At 39.2% G+C, this 23772-nt stretch overlaps 2 protein-coding genes across 2 annotated transcripts in view; one reads left to right on the forward strand and one right to left on the reverse strand.

The window, feature by feature from the left end:
- LOC135461872 (calcium uniporter protein, mitochondrial-like) overlaps positions 1 to 8000 on the reverse strand; it is a 30284-nt gene extending 22284 nt beyond the window's left edge. Inside the window, exon 1 of the mRNA XM_064739140.1 lies at positions 7797 to 8000. Within this exon, the coding sequence (XP_064595210.1) occupies positions 7797 to 7895 (99 nt within the window). The 5' untranslated portion in view covers positions 7896 to 8000. The remainder of the gene's footprint in view (positions 1 to 7796) is intronic.
- LOC135461871 (phosphatidate cytidylyltransferase 2-like) lies at positions 7960 to 22579 on the forward strand. Its single transcript, XM_064739139.1, has 11 exons — positions 7960 to 8090; positions 10786 to 10928; positions 11491 to 11587; positions 12834 to 13010; positions 17355 to 17474; positions 18030 to 18112; positions 18466 to 18622; positions 19097 to 19249; positions 19806 to 19940; positions 21079 to 21182; positions 21731 to 22579. Exons 1-11 carry the CDS (start codon positions 8037 to 8039, stop codon positions 21855 to 21857), a joined length of 1350 nt encoding a protein of 449 aa, XP_064595209.1. The 5' UTR covers positions 7960 to 8036; the 3' UTR covers positions 21858 to 22579.
- The last annotated feature ends 1193 nt before the right edge of the window (positions 22580 to 23772 follow it).

The following is a 23772-nucleotide window of genomic DNA, read 5'->3' on the forward strand; positions in this document are numbered from 1 at the left end:
CGTTAGCTCAAATCTTTTCATTGCAAAAACTTCATCTAGCATTCAGTATAGATAAGCTATTTTTGTGCATTTAAAGACCGAATTTAGTTATCTTTAGACATGAGAATCATTACTATCCAAGCTGCACAAACTATAGTATCCCGCTTCTAGCTGTGGTCCAAATTTTACTTACTAAACTTGCCTTCATCAATCCATGTAGTACAGAACTAGAGCCTAATCTCTTGAAACTGCAAATCCAACCACATTAGTAAATGGCACCTGATAGTTTATTGAGTACAGATCCTACATGGTTACACCTAACTTACATGATGAATGAAAATCTAAGAATTCATCATCGATAATTATCTACATTATGTACACTGTGGCTGACTGATTCCTATTTCGCAACATTATACATGCATGTACAACTTTCAAACGTTCAAAAATTTACTCCTCATACCATACTGTAGTTGTGTTGATCATGATGTTAAAATATCCAATTCATCTTTCAAACAAGTTTACACTTGATAAAACAATGTTCAATTCACCACATGAAAATGTTTAAATTAGAGCATTTTTTTATTATATAACTGTATAAAATGCTTTCAGCACTTCAGATGTGCACCAAATAACCAAATAAGTATAATAAATGTCATCTATGGCATAAGGATATAGTACACCACACAGGTACACGTATGCACTGGTGTGATGCTCTATGCCATGGATGTTGTGTGCCTTAAGCATGGCTAATCAAGCAAAGGGTATATACAAGTACCTGTGACCCATGGAACACCTACACTGTATATGTGTATTAAATTTGTTTGGGTATGCAACTTTCAGAAAGGAAATTAGAAAGCATCAATAAAAATCTGGCATGCTATTAACACTATCAAACTGAACAGTTACATACATTTTTGTGTACACTGCACAACAGATGTGAGTTGCTGACTGACTTTGACAGTTTGCCCATCTATCTGTGGGTATCAAGGAAGCGAGTTTACATGACCCGGCAGCAAGCCCACAGGGCACAGTAACCACACAGTTAACACATCTCAGGGGGAAAATGCATGACTGGACTTTAATATGCTTTATCCTGGCCAGATGAATTATTCAGCTTATCTAAGTGGTGGGAACCTGATGCCAATGTGGAAGTTTGGGTGTTAAGTCACGGCACAAGCCACACCAAACCAAAATTAAACATGTATGTCTCCATTTGTGATTGGGAAAGAGTCAACTGCACTTCTATTCATACTGTTAGATGATACTGACATCTTCTACAACCACAGCTGCACTGTGGGCTGAAAGGGAGCACGACTAAACCACTCATAAACTAAATGCATATTGCAAAGATAACCACAAAGTCATTAATTTAATCTGCATACATATAGGCTAAATGCAATTATTGCACACTTCTGATCATTAGTGATTTTGCTGATGTGTTATTTCCAGCAGAACAGCATGCTATACAGTTGTGTTTGAAACATGCCACCAAAGACGTTGCACAAAATTTGATAAAAATGAAGCCCACTGCTTAATGAAATCTTTAGTAGTCACATTTTTCATTTGATTTGAAACCTTTGAAATTTTACCAAAAAATACTCAACAGGTTTTTTTTAAGGGAGCTGTAAGGCCATAAATCTAAAACAGTTAAGTCAGAACACACTATACATGCAGTGATTTTAATAGGCATATGACCAGACTCAAGCTGGCTCTGGTCATGCCACTAGCTCTTGACCAGTGAGGTAGAGTGAGGATTCAAGCTCTAACCAGCTGAGATTAGACCATTTGCCGTTGAGCAGTGAGGTGGATTGAGAGATCAAGCTCTCACTGGCTCTGGTCAGACCACTTGCTCTTGACCAGTGAGGTGGAGTGAGGAATCAAGCTCTTACTGACTCTGGTCAGACCATGTGCCCTTGACCACTGGAGTGAGGCATCAAGCACTTGCTGGCTCTGGTCAGACGACTAGCTTTTGATATGAGGAGGAGGGATTGACGGATCAAGCTCTAGCTGGCTCTGGTCACAACACTAGTCCTTGACCAATGAGGAGTGAGGGATCAAGTTCTCACTGGCTCTGGTCAGACCATCAGCTCTTGACCAGTGAGGTGGAGTGAGGGATCAAGCACTCGCTGGCTCTGGTAAGACCATATGCCCTTGAGCAGTGAGGTGGAGAGGCATCAAGCTCTCGCTGGCTCTCGTTGGGCCATATGCCCTTGACCAGTGGAAAAGGGATCAAGCTCATTGGCTCTGGTCAGGCCACTTGCTCTTGACCAGTGTACGTGAGTTTTGAGAGATAAAACTCTCACTCGCAGAAGACTTTCATTAGAAAATTGAAAATTAGCCTTCATGTTCAATTTAAGTTTAGTAATAATGCCACAAGATAAGACTAAGTCAGGCTTAAGTATGAGACAGCTCTGTGATCCTGGTGCCAGGTCTGTAAACTGTATATAAACAGTAGTACCTAGACACATACATGTATATAGTATTTGGTTCTGAACCCAATTTATTTATTAAATCCTTAAACCTCAAAAAAGGTAAATTTCTTTAACATGGTATAAACTACACTACAAATGAATAAATCAAATGTAAATAACACATGCACTGTGGGCGTGCCATGGTAAATTGGTAATCAGATTTCTCAATCCGTTACTTTACATCTTTAATTTCAATGACATATGCACATAAATTAAGGAACACATCTATTCATGTATAGACAGTAAATAAATGCAACACGGAATATGTGTACTATTAAATAATACAGACTGACGTCACACATGATAGGCTGATATTTCTATTCAGGAACTTCTTCACAAAACAACTAATTAACATATACAATGATGCATGCAAGCGAAATGTAACAAGTCCTTACTACAAAGCCTGATTAACAGAGCCTCAACACGTGGCCAACAAGCTTTTACTTAATGAAAGGTGTTATGACAAAAGGGACTTGCAATAAATCTTGAATGAGAATCAATCTCTGTGGAAATAAACAACTGAATGTTGTATACGTGTACTTTATTATGGTAGCCCAAGCCAGCCGGCATCTGCTATATAGACCCTAGCACTGATCATCCTATTTAATTCCGCAAGAAAAATGTTCTCCTTTAAAACTCAAATACGTTGTATTAAATACATGCTTTTGGTATACCGAAGTCAGGCTATTCTCATAGATGTCAAAACCAGCATGGCCGAAACCCCACTTCCACCCATAATCCATCAATTGAAACTTTTGGACTGAGATGTGAACTCAACACCTGGCAAATCCACTAAATCCTGTGGCATGGTATGGTACCTGCTGGCTGTTGAAAAATTTCTCACAATGACATTTTGCATTAAGAATTTGTTTTGTATTTGTTTTTTTAGGGTATTTTGGTCAATGGATTTTCATCAAAGGTTCCATTTCAAAACATGTATGCAAACATGTTTGACATAGTGGAAGTCAGCTAACTTCGACTATTTCCATGGTGGGCTCACAGGTCTGTCATATCTTACTTGCCCTTGCATTTTAATGTTTTCACGAATGACATCTAAGCACCCAATAGAGTTCGTATGCATATGTATCAGCTTGTTACCGCAAGCACAGAAATAAGTTTTAAGTTGTCACAACACATAATTATCAAATTTTACGGAGACATACATCATTAAAAAACTTTGTGCTTGTGTTATCACCTCTAGTTTCATAATTTTTCATAATTCGAATTCAGGTTCATAAAAAGGTGACATGATCATCACACGTTTCATGGGGATGTTGATTTGGGTTTACCAGATGAGGTTCATACACATGCAACTTAGGTTCAAAAAGTGTGTTACACAAATTTAATGGGTCTGGGTATAACTGGTGATTGGTGATTGAACTCCTTACAGGCTGTGTGTTAGATACATTTCAAGTTCAGTATTACGTCCCTAGTGTATGAGCATAATCCAGATGTCTCATATTTCACCTACACACAATCAGGTATAATACACAACATAAACCAGGATAGCTGGCCAGAGACAGCAATAATAGCTGGACAATATGGGAACTTTGACAATCCAGTGACAAGCCACCGACAGGTTGGATGGCTAGAGGGTATGGAAGAGTCAGAAGATAAGTGCTCTGTTAGAGTTATCAGCAAATACCAAGGTGCCTCCCTTAATGATGTTAGCAGACATTTTGTTATACAGGTCTTCCGAGGTTTTGTGGTTGTCTTGCTTATTCATGTTTTAGTCTAATACACACCCTCCTCAGTCTAACAAACACATGACACACATGTATATGCATACATGCAGCATTTACAAGAAAATAAAATGCAGTACCTTCAAAAGTTAAAACTGGTATGCATCACAACTCTATGCATGAAAAATAAGGTGAGTTTTTTTCAGCTCAATGAGTATTGATTTGGTGTTCAGATCCTAGAATGTGGTCAGGGCAAACATTACCAAAGCTGATAATAAACAAATCTAACCCACTTTAAGCTGCCTGCCCTTAAGAGCCGTAACCCACTAACTCTATGATGGTTTACTGACATATATGTGCATGTTCATGTATGTGTGGGGGTGAGCTAATCACAATAAACTAGTCATTATACAAAACTTTAAAACAATTTGTCTTCTTTGTCACTACTTATGAGATGCATGTAAAAATGGCAATGAGCAATGTGAGGATAACATGGCCTAAGATGCCAGGTGCACTGGTAACACTCTACACTGGTATACCCTGTATGTACATACGAAGGCTACAGCTATAAGCCATATACATCTACTCTCAAGTGTTGTCCAGTCTATATATAACTGGTCCTCACCCAGCCAACACCAGACCTTCTATAGTAACAGGACGCCCTTCACATTGAGACTAAAGATGTACACATGTATCTAGAGTACTTGTAGCAACAGGCACATAAGCATACCTGTACATTGTACACTACAGTTCACCACTGCTTAATTCCCTCTTATCTGCAAGGTTTGCTGATGAGTACAGTAAATTCAGAGTCACAATTTCACTCCCACCTCTATTGGTTTGGTGTTTGAAGTAACAGATCAGATTAATAGAAATGTGCCCAGGAGGTGTGAACATTTCCTTGTTTGTGTCTAAGGGTGTTACAAATTAATGTGAACATACACACAAAAAAAAAATCCATGCAGTTTACATGTTCTTAGCCCTTCAGGTATGAGGAGACATTCTATGAAGGCTAGACAGTGCAACAATTATAATATTACCGATACAGGATTCTAGCAATGGCAGCTACCTTCAATGCAAAGGCAGTTAAAGAGAAAAGAGCCAATCTACTGTTTCAATAATCATGAGGTTTAATAATATATGATTCCACATTTAAGTTTGTCTGTTATAACTTTAAACTGTAATATCCATAAAGGAAAAAATGTACTTCCTGCTGTAAGTGAATACTTCACTCAGGTTATACTGAAAAAATAGTTTAAAATAGTGTGGAATATATGTACTAATTCTTACTGAGAAGGTACTTTACTGACAAGAAAGAAAAGGCGACTGTAACCGGATGATCAATTGTTATTTCTGACAGATCCAATTTGATTTTAAGCAAAACTTAAACAAAATTTATACACAAACAGTAAATGTAAATTTACACTCTGCAAACTTAAACATTCAATAGTTCCAAATGGGTACATACATCCAACACTGAACTTCAGGATTGAGTGGAGAATTAGATACGTACCCCTTTCTAGACGTAAACTGGTAGACTCATTCAACAAAACATAAACATGTATGACAATTCAACTACCCAAGTCTGAGAATTCTCTTGATCTTGAAAAGGTTTTCTGAAGCTCATTTGGAAGGTAGGATGATATCTATTCTCTCCATGACAGACCATTTGAATCTATCAACCTCAAGCTCTGTCAAAAGACACCTGGTTTTTCAATATGAGTGACACACAAGAAAAATACTTTCGCAAACAGGTACAAATTGATGTTGGTAGATGTGTCTTCATTAATATTCACATAACTTACACAGATGTACGTTGTCCACTACCGAGGATGGCATTTCCAACGAAATAAAAACTACTTCAGCAATATCTGGGGCCAATGATCACTCACAAGTGAACCATAAATATTCTCCATGCTGAAAACCTGATCTCTATCAACAAATTTGGTAATTTCGTAATATTTGTCCTGTATGGACTCTTCCACATTGTTCACTCACGGTAACTTTACAACGACAACATGTTATGGTTTGTAATGTTATCATCATTCCATTGGTCCTTCTTGGCTGTGTAAATGTATCAGATTTGTGAGCTCTTTCAGCAGAGGTACATATTGTAGACAGAAGGCTACAAGCACCTGCAGGAGGAGAGTGGATGATATCCTTCTGGAGAAATCTATGTTTCAGATCTAAAAGTAATATTTTATAGCATTTATTTACCACTAAAAATGCACTTTTGGAGGTGAAATTTTAGGTCAATTATAGTTATGTGTTTGTGTGCCTAGTTGCCATTTAAAATAATGTGAAACAAACACTTGTGATGTGTATTTGCATCTCTTATTCATTGATCCCCCCATAAATCATACCCACAGAAAATATAATAACATTTGCGAGATTTACAAGATCCCCAGTAGGCACTTTTAAGAATTGAATTTATTGACAACAAGCTGAATAAGCATTCTGGGAGTCTTGACAGTTCACACATGTTTAAGCAAGGGAAGGTGGGGGCTCTTGCAAACACAAACTAATCCATCTAAAGGGTGTCAGGCTGCCTTCCTGAAACATGGCAGACATCAGTTGGAGTAATCAATTTGAAATTCTCAACTGGTGGGTTGTAGCTAAAAAGAGTGTGCACGTTTTTAAACGTCGATAACTTGGGGATTCAAATTTTACCAAACATCAGGATGGACTCAAGTTATGAAGGTTTGTGAAATTTTCCTACTGAACAAGATATGGCCACAAAAAGGGCTATACAAAGCATTAAAAGTTAGCATAGCATGGTTCAAAGGTATAACCTTTTGTAACAACATAATCAATAATAATAATCAAATTTCGATGCAGGAGCCGAATGATGTGTAGGCAGTGACAGGAATCTAGTGTGACTGGCCTCATCAGGAATTATCTGTTCCTCTCCTATGGATATGAAGTCTTCAATATTCATGTAGGCAATAGCTGCACTTTATCAGTTTCTGACAAAGGTCAAGTACTCTGTCCAGTTTAGTCCACCTAAAAACTTGACTGCTGCTGTACCAGTAAATTATACAGCAATGAATTAAATAAATCAATAGGCCACACCTGTCATATAGAATGTGCTGTTGTCTGTCCTAACAGCTATTCATGTTCCACCAACAGCGAACACATACTTAATTATTTACTTCAATTCATGAATATAACTGTCCATGACTTGCTGTTAAACTTTGCGTTCAGATACACTATAAATCTGAGAGCATTTAAAACAAATGCAATTTCAAGACTGCTGCTGTAAAATTATATCCGAGAACTTTGAAGGCTAGCTCTTACTGCATATTACTTGCTCGCTACACCGTACATCCGAAGCAGACGAAAAGGTAAACTAGGCGTAATGATTTTACGTTACTCAAATAACAACATGCACAATACACAAATTGCAAAACAAAAGATTTCTCAATGTGTGCATGACAGGCACGCAGATCTAAGCACTGATTCGTATCCAAACTATATCAGTACACTGCCAACACATAGTCTTGCCACCATATAAATGCCGCAGCGCACCTGTTTGCCAGTGTGTTGTGTCCCGTGTGCACTGCCCCAATATGCGGATCAACTTTAGGTTTGACAAAAAAATAGGTGGGAATTGCAATATGCTTTCACCACCAGACGTCACAGTTCCGACGATGTTAGCACTTACCTTGAAATGTCCCGCGATCAGAGATGGCCTAAGAGATAATCTCTGCGAGAAACTCGCTACTTGTCGGATCAACGCCACCGCCTTAGCCGCCATTTTCATCAGTTGTTATCACAACAAACTCTCGTTTGTTGGAACGAGAGTACAGGTGTAGAGGCTATCTGTCGTGCGCGGATCAGTGAATCGGTAGTGACGGTGATCTGTGGTTTTCTGGTAAATTTAAGCTCCTGTAGGTCCGCATAAATGTCGGAATTGCGACACAGGGCCCCAGAAGACAAGCAGGCTCCACAGGATGAGGTGAGACTCACGGGCGTGGTTGCATGGGTTCAGAAACCAACTGACGAGTTTGTTGTTGTTGTTGCAGCGTATTCATAATTTATCCACCTATTTACTTGCTGCAAATCTCGCCGTGCGATTTGGTAACATTCGGTCAGGTTTATGAGTGAATAGCTTACAGGCAAGTGGGAAGCTTTCGGAAGCACATTTTCTCTGTCATTCAGGTAATTGCTGGGCTGTTGTAAAGACTAGGGTTATATTTACGTGTGACTTTCTACGTCACTACTTACGTCAATTTGATGGATTCCTCTCCGGCCGTACGTGGGAAGGTCTGGCAGCAACTTGCAGATGGTCGTGTGTTTCCCCTGGTTTCTGCTCAGTTTCCTCCCAACATAATGCTGGCCGCCGTCGTATAAATGAAATATTCTTGAGTACTGCTTTAACTGTGAAATAAATGTTTACTCTTTCATTGATTGTAGACATTCAGTAATTAGACGTACCTTAAAAGCTCATGTTCAGGTTTCATGTCTAGCCTTAGTCAGAATTTTCTAATTAGAACCTTCAGCAAATATTGTAATAGGCCTGGTGGCATGCCATTGCGAAATGTAACTGTGAAATCGAGCAACACAAAGTGTTAGGATACTTTCAGGGGAAAAACTGCTTCTCATATGTCGGATCGACGGTAAGCCACATTTACCACATCTTGACACACGCATTAAAACTTTCCTGTGTAAATCCATGTCAACCAAGTGTTACCCATAATCAATTAACTGGGTCAGAATTCGCAGAACCAAAAAATAATAAATATATTTTCAGACATTACACCCACTGTGACTGTAAGCCCTCTGTCACTGTTTTGATCACTTGCGAGAACGAAGGAGATTAAAGATATTATCTCCCTTGATCAACCTTATTATTTTTCTTCGCTCACATCAATCACGTGACTTGTATGTACGACTATCACAACGAGATGGCGGCTAAAGTGGGTGTAGTGTCTGAAAATGTTTTTATTTTGTGAATTTGTGAGGTTGTCATGGATCAGTTTTGGTTCTGCAAAACTAATCATCCCACATTAAACGAGATGAACTTGTAATGGCAATAGTGTCCCGTATTTAAGCAGTCACACCTGACTTTCGTACTTGCATAATATTTGGCCCGGTTTAAAATTTTGCAAACTATCTAGTGATTTTTTAGCAAAGAGGTGGAGAAATTATTTGGCTAGTCATTCACGTCTGTGTAGGAGAAATATTGCAGCATTTGTAGGCTACAGAATGAACTATATTGAGGTGGCAGAGTGTAGCTTTGGTAGGAACTCTCCACACACAGAAGGCAACATTGTTTACAGTCACCAAGTCTGACCAGATTGACCAGATTGACAAGTTTCTTTTTAAAATGGGGTGACGATAATCAAGGCTGGCAGGCTGCTAAGGAATAAATGAGAAGTTGTAGTGCACATATTTATGGAGGCCTGTAATTTCGCATGTGACACACAGTATTAAAGTGTCTTATGTGCAAGTTGGCAGAGCTTGCTGGAAGCCTGTATAAATCCACTGTAGTGACATAAAAGTATCACATGATAATATGTGGTGTCAGTTAGGACTAGTTACTTATTACACTTAGTTCAAAACAGCTGTAGTGTATATCATCCCAAATTTTAGCGTGAAAAAGCAGGCAACAAAATTCTGATGTCAGTTAAGTGGTGAGCAGCTGAAAGATGTAATTATATTCTTCTGTCTAATATAATTTGATCTTGTAAATGAAAAGACAACACTAAATGAGATGCACACATGCATCGATAAAGTGTCCCACACAAAGTTTACAAAGCATTTTTAACCTTTTTGTCTTTGGGATGTGGCATAACCTAGGTTTCGAACTTCAAAGTCAGAAAAATTGTACACACTGAGAAAAATGCAATACTAATGGAAGGGTTCAAATTCAAATTCTGACACTGACATTATTAAAAATAAAGAGAATAAGTTTCTCTGTCCTGAAATTCTGAAATACCTTTAGTGGGGGGATAACATTAAAGATACCTGTGTTGTAATAATTTGTTATCTGTATTAAGTCAGCTGTATTTGTCTACCAAAGAAACATTTGTGTGTGCTTTCCTTCTAATGGGAAATAGGTAAGGCATGTACATGTATGTCTTCATGACCCGAGCATTGATTTGCCATGTGATCAATAGGGATTGATCAGATCTGGTGGTAATGAAGGGAGGTAATTATTTCTCTTTCTATTTTTATCCTACTGGTGCTGCATCAGGCAGTTACCCTGCAGCTGCACCATGCGCACACGTTTTTGTGATTTAGGAATCAGAATTAGGCTCATCAGTCTTTGTCATTAGGAGTCTGATCAGTGCTGATTGGGATGAGATTATTAGAACCATACTCACCTGTCTGTGTGAGCTTCAGTAAGAAGTGGTACAATGCTTTATAACTGTTTTTGTGAGTTCTGTATCAGAACCAGTCTTTGATTGTGGGAATTAGAACCAAGCTCACCTGTCTATGATTCTGTCTGGTACAAGTCAGAATTAACCTGCGAATGGTTGTGGGTTCCCTGTGGGCTCTGCCCGGTTTCCTTTCACCATTATGCTGATGGCTGTTGTGTAAGTGAAATATTCTTGAGTTTGGCATAAAACACCAATCAATTAATAAATAAGAAGTGAGATCTGGATGTGCACATGTATATGATGGTCACCATGTACTGTATGTCGTAGGGGCCTGAATCAGCCAGGTGTTTGGGAGAGGAGGATACTGATGACGGAGCTCTACCTACCACATCTGACATCTCATCCTTACCCCAGGCCTCGGACAGAACCACCGATGTCTTGGACGCAGCCCTCAAAGACCTTACCCCAAGGTGAGTTTTGACACAGTGTTGTCTTTGTTCAGATAAACAGACGAAAAGCATGTTGCATTCTTCAAACACAGAAGTACTTTCTTTGGCCAGATTTGATCTCTTTCAAAACATTGCTCATGATTTCAAAACGTCTAGTGCTTAAGTAGGTGTCAAATTTTTGTGACCACTAAGCTTTATGAAGTTAACAAGTTAAAGCCTAAAGATGTGAATTCCAAGCAGACATCTAAAGAATAAGTTTTGGTATGGTGCTTGAATAAGATACAATATTTTGAATAAGCTGTTATGAAAGTTACATGATCCATAATGAGATTATGAGTTGATTATCAATGAGTGGGTCAGTTACTTGCCAAAGGAAAGCAATTTACCCCAGGAACCTCTAGTTTCTATTCATCCATAAAACGGACCGCCGCCATATATTTGAAAAATTCTTGAATCTGGCATTGAACAACAAGGAATCAATCATTTAATCAGTCAGTCAAATTCCTGAGAACATGATATGTAAAATATTAAAATTTCTCATTGTCTTAACTTGTGATGTTAATACTTGTACTGCTATGTGCAGATGGCGGAACTGGATCATCCGTGGCATCTTCACCTGGGTGATGATCCTGTCCTTCTGTTTTATTATCTACTTGGGGCCTCTTGCCCTAGTCTTGCTGGTAAGTCTTGAATATGTATACCCCGTTCACATGGCCGAAATTTAAACTGGATCAAATCTGAACTGGTTTAAATTTAAACCAGTTGTAAAAGTGTGTGGGTAAACACGACCATGTGACCAAGCTGGTTTTACACCAGTTCAGGGATTTGCTCGTTCACCCAGTATCATTTAAGCCGGTTCAGTAGTTACGATGTCATCCTGACCTCCACGTATCCAGGGCATTTAATCCAGTTGCCGTTCACACGACACAGATAAACCGGCTCAAGACCTGAAACCGGCTTAAAGCCACATCGCTAGCTGGGACAAATAACCGGAATCAAATGCCCCCGGTTTGTGTTCACACGTGCGACGTCAAACTGGCTCAAAGCCACTTTCGCAAGTTAAACCAGATTAACTTTGCCCAGGTGAATGGGGTATTACGCAGTACTATAACATGTTTCTGAACACATTGTCATTTTGACTATGGAAATTGGAGCTTGTACATTATAAATATCCTTTTTAAAACTAATGTCTGAAGTCCAGCTCATGCTGGCTTCCTTTCCGGCCGTACATGTGAAGACCTGTCAGCAACCTGCAGATGGTTGTGGGTTTCTGTCGGGCACTGCCCAGTTTTCTCCCAGCATAATGCTGACTGACGTTGTATTAGTGAAATATTCTTGAATACGGCGTAAAACACCAATCAAATAAATACATAAATAAACCTAATGTGCATATACTGGTTCTTTATATGCATATATAAAGGACCATGTCAGCCGTATTGGAATGGACAAATTGATTATGCATAGAAATGATCATACTTTTTGGAATGCTGTGACCTGTATAAATGATATACTGTTCAAAAAATGTGAAGCACATTCCAGTTCGTGAAAATAATAATATAAAGATAAATGAATTAAGAGTACAGGTGGGCTGTTCAGTGTGTGATAATAATGGTCCAAACACTCCAATACCCTACTGGGGTTTGGCATGATATTGATGTGAATCTAGTTGAGTTACATGTATACATTTTGAAATTTGCACTCATACTTTTTTTTGAGATTGTACGTTTAATGTTAACATGGGTGTACTTGCTCACTTCTGTCTGTTGCCACATATTTGTGAGGAACACATGTCTAATGTGATATCGGAAGATAAATTTATTTAATACAAGTAGCCTACATTTGATGTCAAACTTTAATGAACATATACTGTTAAATTACATATTGGTGAAATTAATGCCCCATCTGCTGGCTGTCTGTGTGTTTCAGATCTTCGCTCTTCAGATCAAATGTTTTCACGAGATCATCACAATCGGGTACATTGTTTATCGTTCTCACAACCTACCCTGGTTCCGAACACTCAGCTGGTACTTCCTGTTTGCCTCGAACTACTTCTTCTATGGAGAGAGTATGATCCATTACTTTGGAGTCCTCTTGGCCAGACAGGTGAGTTCAGCTGCTCAGATAATCTGATCACCTGTTAATACATGTAGGTGTTTCCATCTAGGTATGTTTTACTCCAGTGTGTCTAGTTGGATACTTTAGGATCAAGAAATTCTACCACACTGTTTCTTTGAATTCACATGAATGCTGATAACTGGACATTTTCATTGTAAAATATGATATTGATTTCTGTTTGTCTTGTATTGTGAACCACCCTCAGTCCTCCACAGATTTGACGGCAGACTTGTATTGTGAACCACCCTCAGTCCTCAACAGATTTGATGGCAGACTTGTATTGTGAACCACCTTCAGTCCTCAACAGATTTGTCGGCAGACTTATGTTGTGAACCACCCTCAGTTCTCAACAGATTTGACTGCAGGCTTATATTGTGAACCACCCTCAGTCCTCAACAGATTTGACGGCAGACTTGTAATGTGAACCACCCTCAGTCCGCAACAGATTTGACTTCTGGTGTTGATCTCTGTTTGTCTTGTATTGTGAACCACTTTCAGTCCTCAACAGATTTGACTGCAGACTTGTTTTGTGAACCACCCTCAGTCCTCAACAGATTTGACGGCAGACTTGTATTGTGAACCACCCTCAGTCCTCAACAGATTTGACTGCAGACGTGTATTGTGAACCACCCTCAGTCCTCAACAGATTTGTCGGCAGACTTGTATTGTAATCCACCCTCAGTCCTCAACAGATTTGTCGGCAGACTTGTATTGTGAACCACCCTCAGTCCTCAACAGATTTGGCTGCAGACTTGTATTGTGATCCACCCTCAATCCTCAACAGATTTGACTGCAGACTTGTATTGTGAACCACCCTCAGTCCTCAACAGATTTGACGGCAGACTTGTATTGTGATCCACCTTCAGTCCTCAACAGATTTGACGGCAGACTTGTATTGTGAACCACCCTCAGTCCTCAACAGATTTGTCGGCAGACTTGTATTGTGATCCACCTTCAGTCCTCAACAGATTTGACGGCAGACTTGTATTGTGAACCACCCTCAGTCCTCAACAGATTTGATGGCAGACTTGTATTGTGAACCACCTTCAGTCCTCAGCAGATTTGACGGCAGACTTGTATTGTGATCCACCTTCAGTCCTCAACAGATTTGACTGCAGACTTGTTTTGTGAACCACCTTCAGTCCTCAACAGATTTGACGGCAGACTTGTATTGTGATCCACCTTCAGTCCTCAACAGATTTGACGGCAGACTTGTATTGTGAACCACCTTCAGTCCTCAACAGATTTGACGGCAGACTTGTATTGTGAACCACCCTCAGTCCTCAACAGATTTGTCGGCAGACTTGTATTGTGATCCACCTTCAGTCCTCAACAGATTTGACGGCAGACTTGTATTGTGAACCACCCTCAGTCCTCAACAGATTTGATGGCAGACTTGTATTGTGATCCACCTTCAGTCCTCAACAGATTTGACGGCAGACTTGTATTGTGAACCACCCTCAGTCCTCAACAGATTTGTCGGCAGACTTGTATTGTGATCCACCTTCAGTCCTCAACAGATTTGACTGCAGACTTGTATTGTGAACCACCCTCAGTCCTCAACAGATTTGACGGCAGACTTGTATTGTGAACCACCCTCAGTCCTCAACAGATTTGACGGCAGACTTGTATTGTGAATCACCCTCAGTCCTCAACAGATTTGTCGGCAGACTTGTATTGTGATCCACCTTCAGTCCTCAACAGATTTGTCGGCAGACTTGTATTGTGATCCACCTTCAGTCCTCAACAGATTTGACGGCAGACTTGTATTGTGAACCACCCTCAGTCCTCAACAGATTTGACGGCAGACTTGTATTGTGAACCACCCTCAGTCCTCAACAGATTTGTCGGCAGACTTGTATTGTGATCCACCTTCAGTCCTCAACAGATTTGACTGCAGACTTGTATTGTGAACCACCCTCAGTCCTCAACAGATTTGACGGCAGACTTGTATTGTGAACCACCCTCAGTCCTCAACAGATTTGACGGCAGACTTGTATTGTGAACCACCTTCAGTCCTCAACAGATTTGACGGCAGACTTGTATTGTGAACCACCCTCAGTCCTCAACAGATTTGTCGGCAGACTTGTATTGTGATCCACCTTCAGTCCTCAACAGATTTGACGGCAGACTTGTATTGTGAACCACCCTCAGTCCTCAACAGATTTGATGGCAGACTTGTATTGTGATCCACCTTCAGTCCTCAACAGATTTGACGGCAGACTTGTATTGTGAACCACCCTCAGTCCTCAACAGATTTGTCGGCAGACTTGTATTGTGATCCACCTTCAGTCCTCAACAGATTTGACTGCAGACTTGTATTGTGAACCACCCTCAGTCCTCAACAGATTTGACGGCAGACTTGTATTGTGAACCACCCTCAGTCCTCAACAGATTTGACGGCAGACTTGTATTGTGAATCACCCTCAGTCCTCAACAGATTTGTCGGCAGACTTGTATTGTGATCCACCTTCAGTCCTCAACAGATTTGACGGCAGACTTGTATTGTGAACCACCCTCAGTCCTCAACAGATTTGATGGCAGACTTGTATTGTGAACCACCTTCAGTCCTCAACAGATTTGACGGCAGACTTATGTTGTGAACCACCCTCAGTTCTCAACAGATTTGACTGCAGGCTTATATTGTGAACCACCCTCAGTCCTCAACAGATTTGACGGCAGACTTGTAATGTGAACCACCCTCAGTCCGCAACAGATTTGACTTCTGGTGTTGATCTCTGTTTGTCTTGTATTGTGAACCACTTTCAGTCCTCAACAGATTTGACTGCAGACTTGTTTTGTGAACCACCCTCAGTCCTCAACAGATTTGACGGCAGACTTGTATTGTGAACCACCCTCAGTCCTCAACAGATTTGACGGCAGACTTATATTGTGAACCACCCTTAGTCCTCAACAGATTTGACTGCTGGTGTTGATCTCTGTTTGTCTTGTATTGTGAATCACCCTCAGTCCTCAACAGATTTGACGGCAGACTTGTTTTGTGAACCACCCTCAGTCCTCAACAGATTTGACGGCAGACTTGTATTGTGAACCACCCTCAGTCCTCAACAGATTTGACGGCTGACTTGTATTGTGAACCACCTTCAGTCCTCAACAGATTTGACGGCAGACTTATATTGTGAACCACCCTCAGTCCTCAACAGATTTGTCGGCAAACTTGTATTGTGAACCACCCTCAGTCCTCAACAGATTTGACGGCAGACTTGTATTGTGTACAACCCTCAGTCCTCAACAGATTTGACTGCTGGTGTTGATCTCTGCTTGTCTTGTATTGTGAACCACCCTCAGTCCTCAACAGATTTGACTGCAGACTTGCATTGTGAACCACCCTCAGTCCTCAACAGATTTGACGGCAGACTTGTATTGTGAACCACCCTTAGTCCTCAACAGATTTGACTGCTGGTGTTGATCTCTGCTTGTCTTGTATTGTGAACCACCCTCAGTCCTCAACAGATTTGACTGCAGACTTGCATTGCGAACCACCCTCAGTCCTCAACAGATTTGACGGCAGACTTGTATTGTGTACAACCCTCAGTCCTCAACAGATTTGACTGCTGGTGTTGATCTCTGCTTGTCTTGTATTGTGAACCACCCTCAGTCCTCAACAGATTTGACTGCAGACTTGCATTGTGAACCACCCTCAGTCCTCAACAGATTTGAAGGCAGACTTGTATTGTGAACCACCCTTAGTCCTCAACAGATTTGACTGCTGGTGTTGATCTCTGTTTGTCTTGTATTGTGAACCACCCTCAGTCCTCAACAGATTTGACGGCAGACTTGTATTGTGAACCACCCTTAGTCCTCAACAGATTTGACTGTTGGTATTGATCTCTGTTTGTTTTATATTGTGAACCACCCTCAGTTCTCAAAAGATTTGACTGCAGACATATTGGAGGAACCTTATCTGATCTGGACAGATTATTTTGGTATTTGTGTGAAGCTCATCTGTGTGTATATACCTCAACAATTCATTCTTAATATTCAAAATATTATGAACTATGTTTTGAAATTGCATCCAAAGTTATGGTTTCCAGGTGAAACTTTGGTTCACACACGATTTACAACATCAGGAGTTAGTGTGATGTCATTTTGAAATGTTCTTTCTGAAAATAGTCCTGATTCAGTGAGTGTGCTGTGGTGTTAGAAAGAAGAAGAATTTTTTAGTCTGTTTTTATACAGGGTTATATTAGTATTGTGTCACGTGCTAATGATTTCCTTGTACTGTACAGGAGCATGATAAAAGGCTGTAAGTATAGTTCTTCTCTTTCACCATTTAATGTGTCACTAATGCACTTTTGACTGCCATTTCAGGAGTTCATGCATCCTTTTGTGGTCTACCATCGTTTTATCTCTTTCTCACTGTACGTGGCTGGCTTGGTGGGATTCGTTATGAGCCTGGTCAAGAAACATTACCTTAAGCAGTTCACATTGGTGAGTACATATAAAAGTCGCTGAAAGTGTTGTAGTGTCAATCTACTTCAATCATTTTACTAGAAAAACTTATTGTCCACACTGTCCATTCTTGCTGCCAAAAGGCAATCCTCATTTGTTACTTCTAATGGTTTATTAGTCGTCTGCTGGTACCCAGGGGCTGGGAGAGTTGGGGGGTGGGGGGTATAGGTTTGTGTCAGTCTGTCACACTGGTTTTCTGGATATATTGAATGGAAACTTTTGGTACATAACTTCATAATGAGTTACAGGCCAAATTCAGATTTTGGACCCTTCGTCCAGTTTGAACAAAGTCATTTTTGTACAAATTTGGACTTTAAATGACTGTTTTCCTTGAATTGAAAATGGTCCATTGCAATGAATTAAAAGTTGGTGCATGGCTTCACCATAACAAGTTCCAAATGAAGTTTGAGTTTCGGACCTCCAAGTTCAATTTGAACAAACTTATGGACATTTTTGAAGGACAGTTTTTCCAGATGTTGTTTTCAACATGGTTCAGCAAATGATCTTGTATTGTAATGCTTGATCTCTCCACAGTTTGGTTGGACACATGTAACCCTGCTGATTGTCGTGGCACAGTCACACCTTATCATGCAGAACATCTTTGAAGGCCTCATATGGTTTGTGCATATGTCTACTGCGTTGTTTGAAAAAAAAGGGACAAACTCTCTGTAGTTTTGTAACTTAAATATTGAAATTTCAGTATAAATTTTACATAAAAGTCTGTGGTGTTAAAGATTGGTGGCCCTTGTAGCTAATATTTTAAGAATGGAAGTTTAGTTTTCTTTTGTCAGATTTTTAACGATCAAATAATGTTACTATTGTCAAGGTTTCTCTGCATTATTCTTGGGAACTATGTGAAAAGGTGTTTCTGATTTTTTCTTACATGACTGAATTTCACTCAGATGTTTAACTTGTTTATGAGTTTTCTTCCTGATGCCATGACTCACTGGAGCTCTGTGTGTGTTTGCAGGCTGCTGGTTCCAGTGTCCATGATCATCTGTAATGACATCATGGCTTACATGTTTGGCTTCTTCTTCGGGAAAACTCCGCTGATAAAACTCTCCCCAAAGAAGACATGGGAGGGTTTCATAGGAGGCGCTATATCTACCATAGTCTTTGGTATTGTAGTAAGTACCATTTACCCCCATGTAAATGACATAAATGTAACTTTATAGTCAAATCTTCCACAAAGTGTACCAAATTTCAATGAACAAGTTTATGCAGGCTTCATTGTTAATCTACATGTATGCATATTTACATATCTTGTTGCAGAAGTGAAATAATCATTAACATAGTTACCATATGAACACCATTGAGATAAAAAAATAAAATGTATGCTTTAAAAATGTATTTAAGTTTAGTCTTATCACTTCCTGTTTCCATAACGGTTATGCATTATGGGAGCCTTGTGAACTGTAGATGAACTGTTATTGCCAACTTTTCCTGTTCCTGAGAGATCTATTAATCTTACAAGGTTTCAGCACCAAAAGTCATTTTATGACTTGAAATTTGCATTTTTTTGACGAAGTTTTAGCTCATTTAAACATTGTGTGGCTGTGCAGTTTTAAGGTGTGGTGATGCTTTTGTTGTTGTTGTTACAGCTCTCCCTGGTCCTGGTACAGTTTGATTACCTGGTGTGTCCCATCAGCTATGACGATGTCAATGAGCAATTATCTATGGAGTGTGAAAGACACCCTGTGTTCAGAGTGACAGAATACCAGCTACCTTCTACAATACAGTCCTTCTTTTCTCTTGTAAGTTATAACAGCTATGGTGCTGTATTTTGTTACTGTGGAGAATGCACGGGTATATGTGCACCATCATCAACTGGTGCTGGCGGTGGCTCATCAGTGCGGTGCTCGACTCCCAATTACTGGCACCTAAACTGTAATTCAATCCTGAACTTGGACAGGAAACTTCTGACTTACTTTGCTCTTATTAACCATGGGCCCTGGATGACAATAGGCAGTCAGTGATGTTCATGGGACCATTTGCATAGTGTTTTTCTCTACATCAGTATGGAATGCAAGTCTGAAATTGTTGTGCCTTTAACAGTGTGTAAACCATGTAGGGATGTCTGACTGGTCTGTCTTGTTTCATATTACAGGCCTAGAAGGTTTTGTTTGAATTCTGCACCCAGCAAAGCCTTACGTCTTCGAGGTTTGAGTGCTTGCTTCCATGCGGACTTCCACTCATTAATCAGATTGTCAGTTGTATTAAGGTTATATATTCTTCAGAATACATATACATATAATATATAGCTGATAGTACTGATTATATAAGTAAATCCCTTGCCTCTTTGTTCACCAGTTCTTTATTCCTTGGAGGACCATCCACCTGTACCCATTCCTGCTGCACTCCATCTCCTTGTCCAGCTTTGCCTCCGTTATTGGACCATTTGGAGGATTCTTTGCCAGTGGCTTTAAACGGGCGTTTAAAATTAAGGTACGTGTCCTTTGTGTCCGATGTTTCAAAGTCCATTGCCTCCAGTCCTGTGTTAGTGCATCTTAAGTCAAAAATCCTGGTCACAGTAATTTTTTTTTTGGTAGTGGAAGTTAAAATTTGACACATTTGCCTTGAGATAATATTTATGAGGTTGTCAAAGTTTTAATTTTTATATCCCCAAAAATCAAGTTTAGAAATAAACTTCTTTTTGGCTGCAGTTTTAAGTCAAGGTTTTCTAACATGTTCCAAACATGAAAGTAGATTATGTTGGCCCTAGTTCCTTTAAACACGAACTAAAGGAGTAAATCTAAGTTCAACTTCCTGGGCAACCTACCATGGAATTCCATATAGCATTATCGGCTTGTGTGCTGTATTCCACATTGCTTAGTTTGTATGTTGTAGATTGGTGGATGTTGGTTGTTACATATTCTGATTCATGCTTTGTGTTTTACAAGACTTTGTAGAATGTTTGTATTTCACAGGACTTACTGGGTTATCCACTACTGTGTTGTATTTCACAGGACTTACTGGGTTGTCCACTACTGTGTTGTATTTCACAGAACTTACTGGGTTATCCACTTCTGTGTTGTATTTCACAGGATTTACTGGGTTGTCCACTACTGTGTTGTATTTCACAGAACTTACTGGGTTATCCACTACTGTGTTGTATTTCACAGGACTTACTGGGTTATCCACTTCTGTGTTGTTTCACAGGACTTACTTGGGTATCCACTTCTGTGTTGTATTTCACAGAACTTGCCGGGTTATCCACTTCTGTGTTGTATTTCACAGAACTTGCCGGGTTATCCACTTCTTAGTTGTTTCACAGAACTTACCAGGTTATCCACTTCTGTGTTGTTTCACAGAACTTACCAGGTTATCCACTTCTGTTTGTATTTCACAGGATTTACCAGCTTATCCACTACTGTGTTGTATTTCACAGGACATGCCGGGTTATCCACTACTGTGTTGTGTTTCACAAAACTTTGTGGGTTACATGGGCATATTTTGTATTTTACAGGACTTCGTTGGTTACATAGGCATGCTTTGCATTTTACAGGACTTCGTTGGTTACATAGGCTTATTTTGTATTTCACAGGACTTCGTTGGTTACATAGGCATATTTTGTATTTCACAGGACTTTGGGGACACAATTCCAGGACATGGTGGGATAATGGACAGATTTGACTGCCAGTTTCTTATGGCTACATTTGTACATGTATACCACTCCAGTTTTATACGGTAAGCTGTGTATAGGAGCCGACAAAACAGCCCACCACAGTATGGCTGAAATATTGCTGAATGGATACTGAACCAGTCAGTGATTCATTCACAAATATAACAAAATGATTCAAATGGAAGGAAAATAGAATTTGTGAACATCAGTTATTTCAAACCTCAACTTCCTTTCAAATACATCCTTCCTCGTCATGACTGTAAAATTGTTCAGTATGACGTTAAAACCTAAGCAACCACTCTCTCACTCCTTTCAAATATAGAAATTGAAACATATTGCATTTTATCTACTTGCACACAATTGTCACAGGTTGTTTCATATGGAAACTGTTAAATGTTCATTACATGTATATCCTTTTAGTGATTTGATTTCAGTTGAAAATCAACAGTCAGTAGAACATTGTGTGTATTTTATTGTATATATCCCAAAACTTTGCAGTTTGGGAGACATCGCTCTCATGTGCTCATGTAATAATGTAGATTAGAATATTTATTCCTCTGGTTAGATTCCTAGTAACCCATTCTATTTTCATATTACTTTTTTTTTTTTGCAGAGCCCCGAACGCCCAGCGTGTGATTCAGCATTTGCTGACGCTGAAGCCAGAGGAGCAGTTGGAAGTCTTTAATGTGTTACAGGAGCGTCTCCTCTCCCGAGGGATCCTCAACATCACTGCACATTAGCCATCTGTCTATGAAGCACAGGTGTTTTATTTATTGTTGGTAGCTCTCTAGTACCTCAAGCATATGGGTAAAGGTAAAGGCAAAGAAAACACTAGAATTAGTATATTTCAGATGAAAGACTGTCCAGGAAAATAGTTTGCTTCATGTTTTTTTTTTTTTTTTTTGTTTAAATTTTTCCATCCAAGTAAAATGCTTCTAAAACATTGGATTTTATGTTGGTTTTTTTATCCTAGTGGGTATCATTGAGAACCCATCTATATATTTTTTTTTTGTTTGAAATTGTGTAACTAGTCAATTTATATGTGAAGAAGTTTGGCAGTCTGTGTACACGTACCAAGTACACAAAACTCTCTGTGACGTCACTGCCCACATTATGGTCAGAAAAGGGTGCCATAGAAGCCAGTATTTTAAATATTTTACTTGGTTAAAAAATTTGAAAAAAGAAAAAAAAAAATCATAAATAAATAAAATTACTTTCCTGGACAATCTTTGATGGTTTATCTGACATATACTTCATGGTAATGTTGTTTGTTTGTTAGCCTTTAATTACAGTAAAATGTGGTTTGAGCTGTAGAACACGCTTATAACACATGGATTGAGCCAGGCAATTGTTGTGCGAAAGGTAACATATTCACCTGGTTTATTTAATGGATCGAGGTATAAGTCTATAATATTCTGGGCTCGTCTGAACAATCGTGTGTATATGTATATATGTGAGTGTGTGTATGTATGTATGTACTGTTGGTTGTAAAAATTTATTCAAGGTGGCAGCTGGGCTGTTCTCATCTATATTTAATTAGCGTGGTAGTGTTGCACATAAATTAGTCAAATTTTTAGAGTCTTTTAGCTGGTGCCGTGTTCTAACTGAAATGGGAGTTGCAGTGGAGTGTGATGTGTGTGAGCAGAAATAAAGTTTTAGTTGTTTTTAAAGTTCATGTAGGAACCTTGCTGATTGGCATTTTCATGTGAGTTCAGGTGATGTTCAATACTTTGACGCACATGGGCATGGAAAAAGCAAGATGAGGTACTTAACAGAGATCAGTTGCTCTAGTAAATGTTGCTGAAGAAAGAAAATTGATAATAGTTGCTAAGCGTTCTAGAAACACTGTTTATAACACTAAGTATATCTTTGTCACACCTGTGTAAAATGTAATGCTGTCACACTTGTGACATGTCATTTGGTCAAGCTTATGTTTTCACATTTGTGACTCGTTACACATGTACAGGTGTATTTTCCTATGTGATATGTATATTTTATCTGGTCACATTTCTGTGAATGCAATGTACTTTAAGTAGTTGATAAAATCATTATTTTCTCGAGTAAAGGGTTTCAGTTTAAATGAAAGCTTCAGTATGCCATTGTACATTGTACAGTTTACCATACCTGCTTCACAAAATATGCCAGACAATGAAATGAGCTTAGCAGCTTCTAACATGCCCTTGATGGATGCACAAGCCGGTTTCTTTGGCACTGTTGACTGCTAAGCTTTGGTTGTTTTGATTGATTATTTATGTTCTTTTGACTCCAGGTAAGATTTACAGGATTGCTTTTTTGGCATTTTGGTTTAGTTACCTAATTTGTAATTGTGAAATATGTGTTTTGTTTCTCATCACCTCAATGCATATGTAAATATCATTTATTTGCTCTGCTCACTGGATTTTTTGTATTTTTTTTAAAATAATATTGTACAGATTTTATTTGTTACAAAAATACATGTACTTACATAGGGAAGCTGTGTAGTTCTTTATGGGCATGCAGTACATGTATCCATCAGTTCAACAAGCACAGTTCACAGCTTGCGGTTGTCTAATAAAGTAGGCCATAAGCTTTAATATTTTAGTTGAAAACTGCCTTAATTAGTTAAAAAATACATAAACTGATATTTTAAGCAATAAGTGTTACCAAATTTCTGAA

Source organism: Liolophura sinensis, chromosome 1 (assembly GCF_032854445.1).
Source record: "Liolophura sinensis isolate JHLJ2023 chromosome 1, CUHK_Ljap_v2, whole genome shotgun sequence".
NCBI classification, from domain to species: Eukaryota; Metazoa; Mollusca; class Polyplacophora; order Chitonida; family Chitonidae; genus Liolophura; species Liolophura sinensis.

Bases quoted from the DNA above. Each gene is read 5' to 3' on its own strand.
- LOC135461871 (XM_064739139.1), top strand. From the start codon at position 8,037: ATGTCGGAATTGCGACACAGGGCCCCAGAAGACAAGCAGGCTCCACAG. The intron at 18,623-19,096 runs GTAAGTACCATT...TTGTTGTTACAG, and splicing joins CCATAGTCTTTGGTATTGTA to CTCTCCCTGGTCCTGGTACA. The intron at 21,183-21,730 runs GTAAGCTGTGTA...TTTTTTTTGCAG, and splicing joins TACCACTCCAGTTTTATACG to AGCCCCGAACGCCCAGCGTG.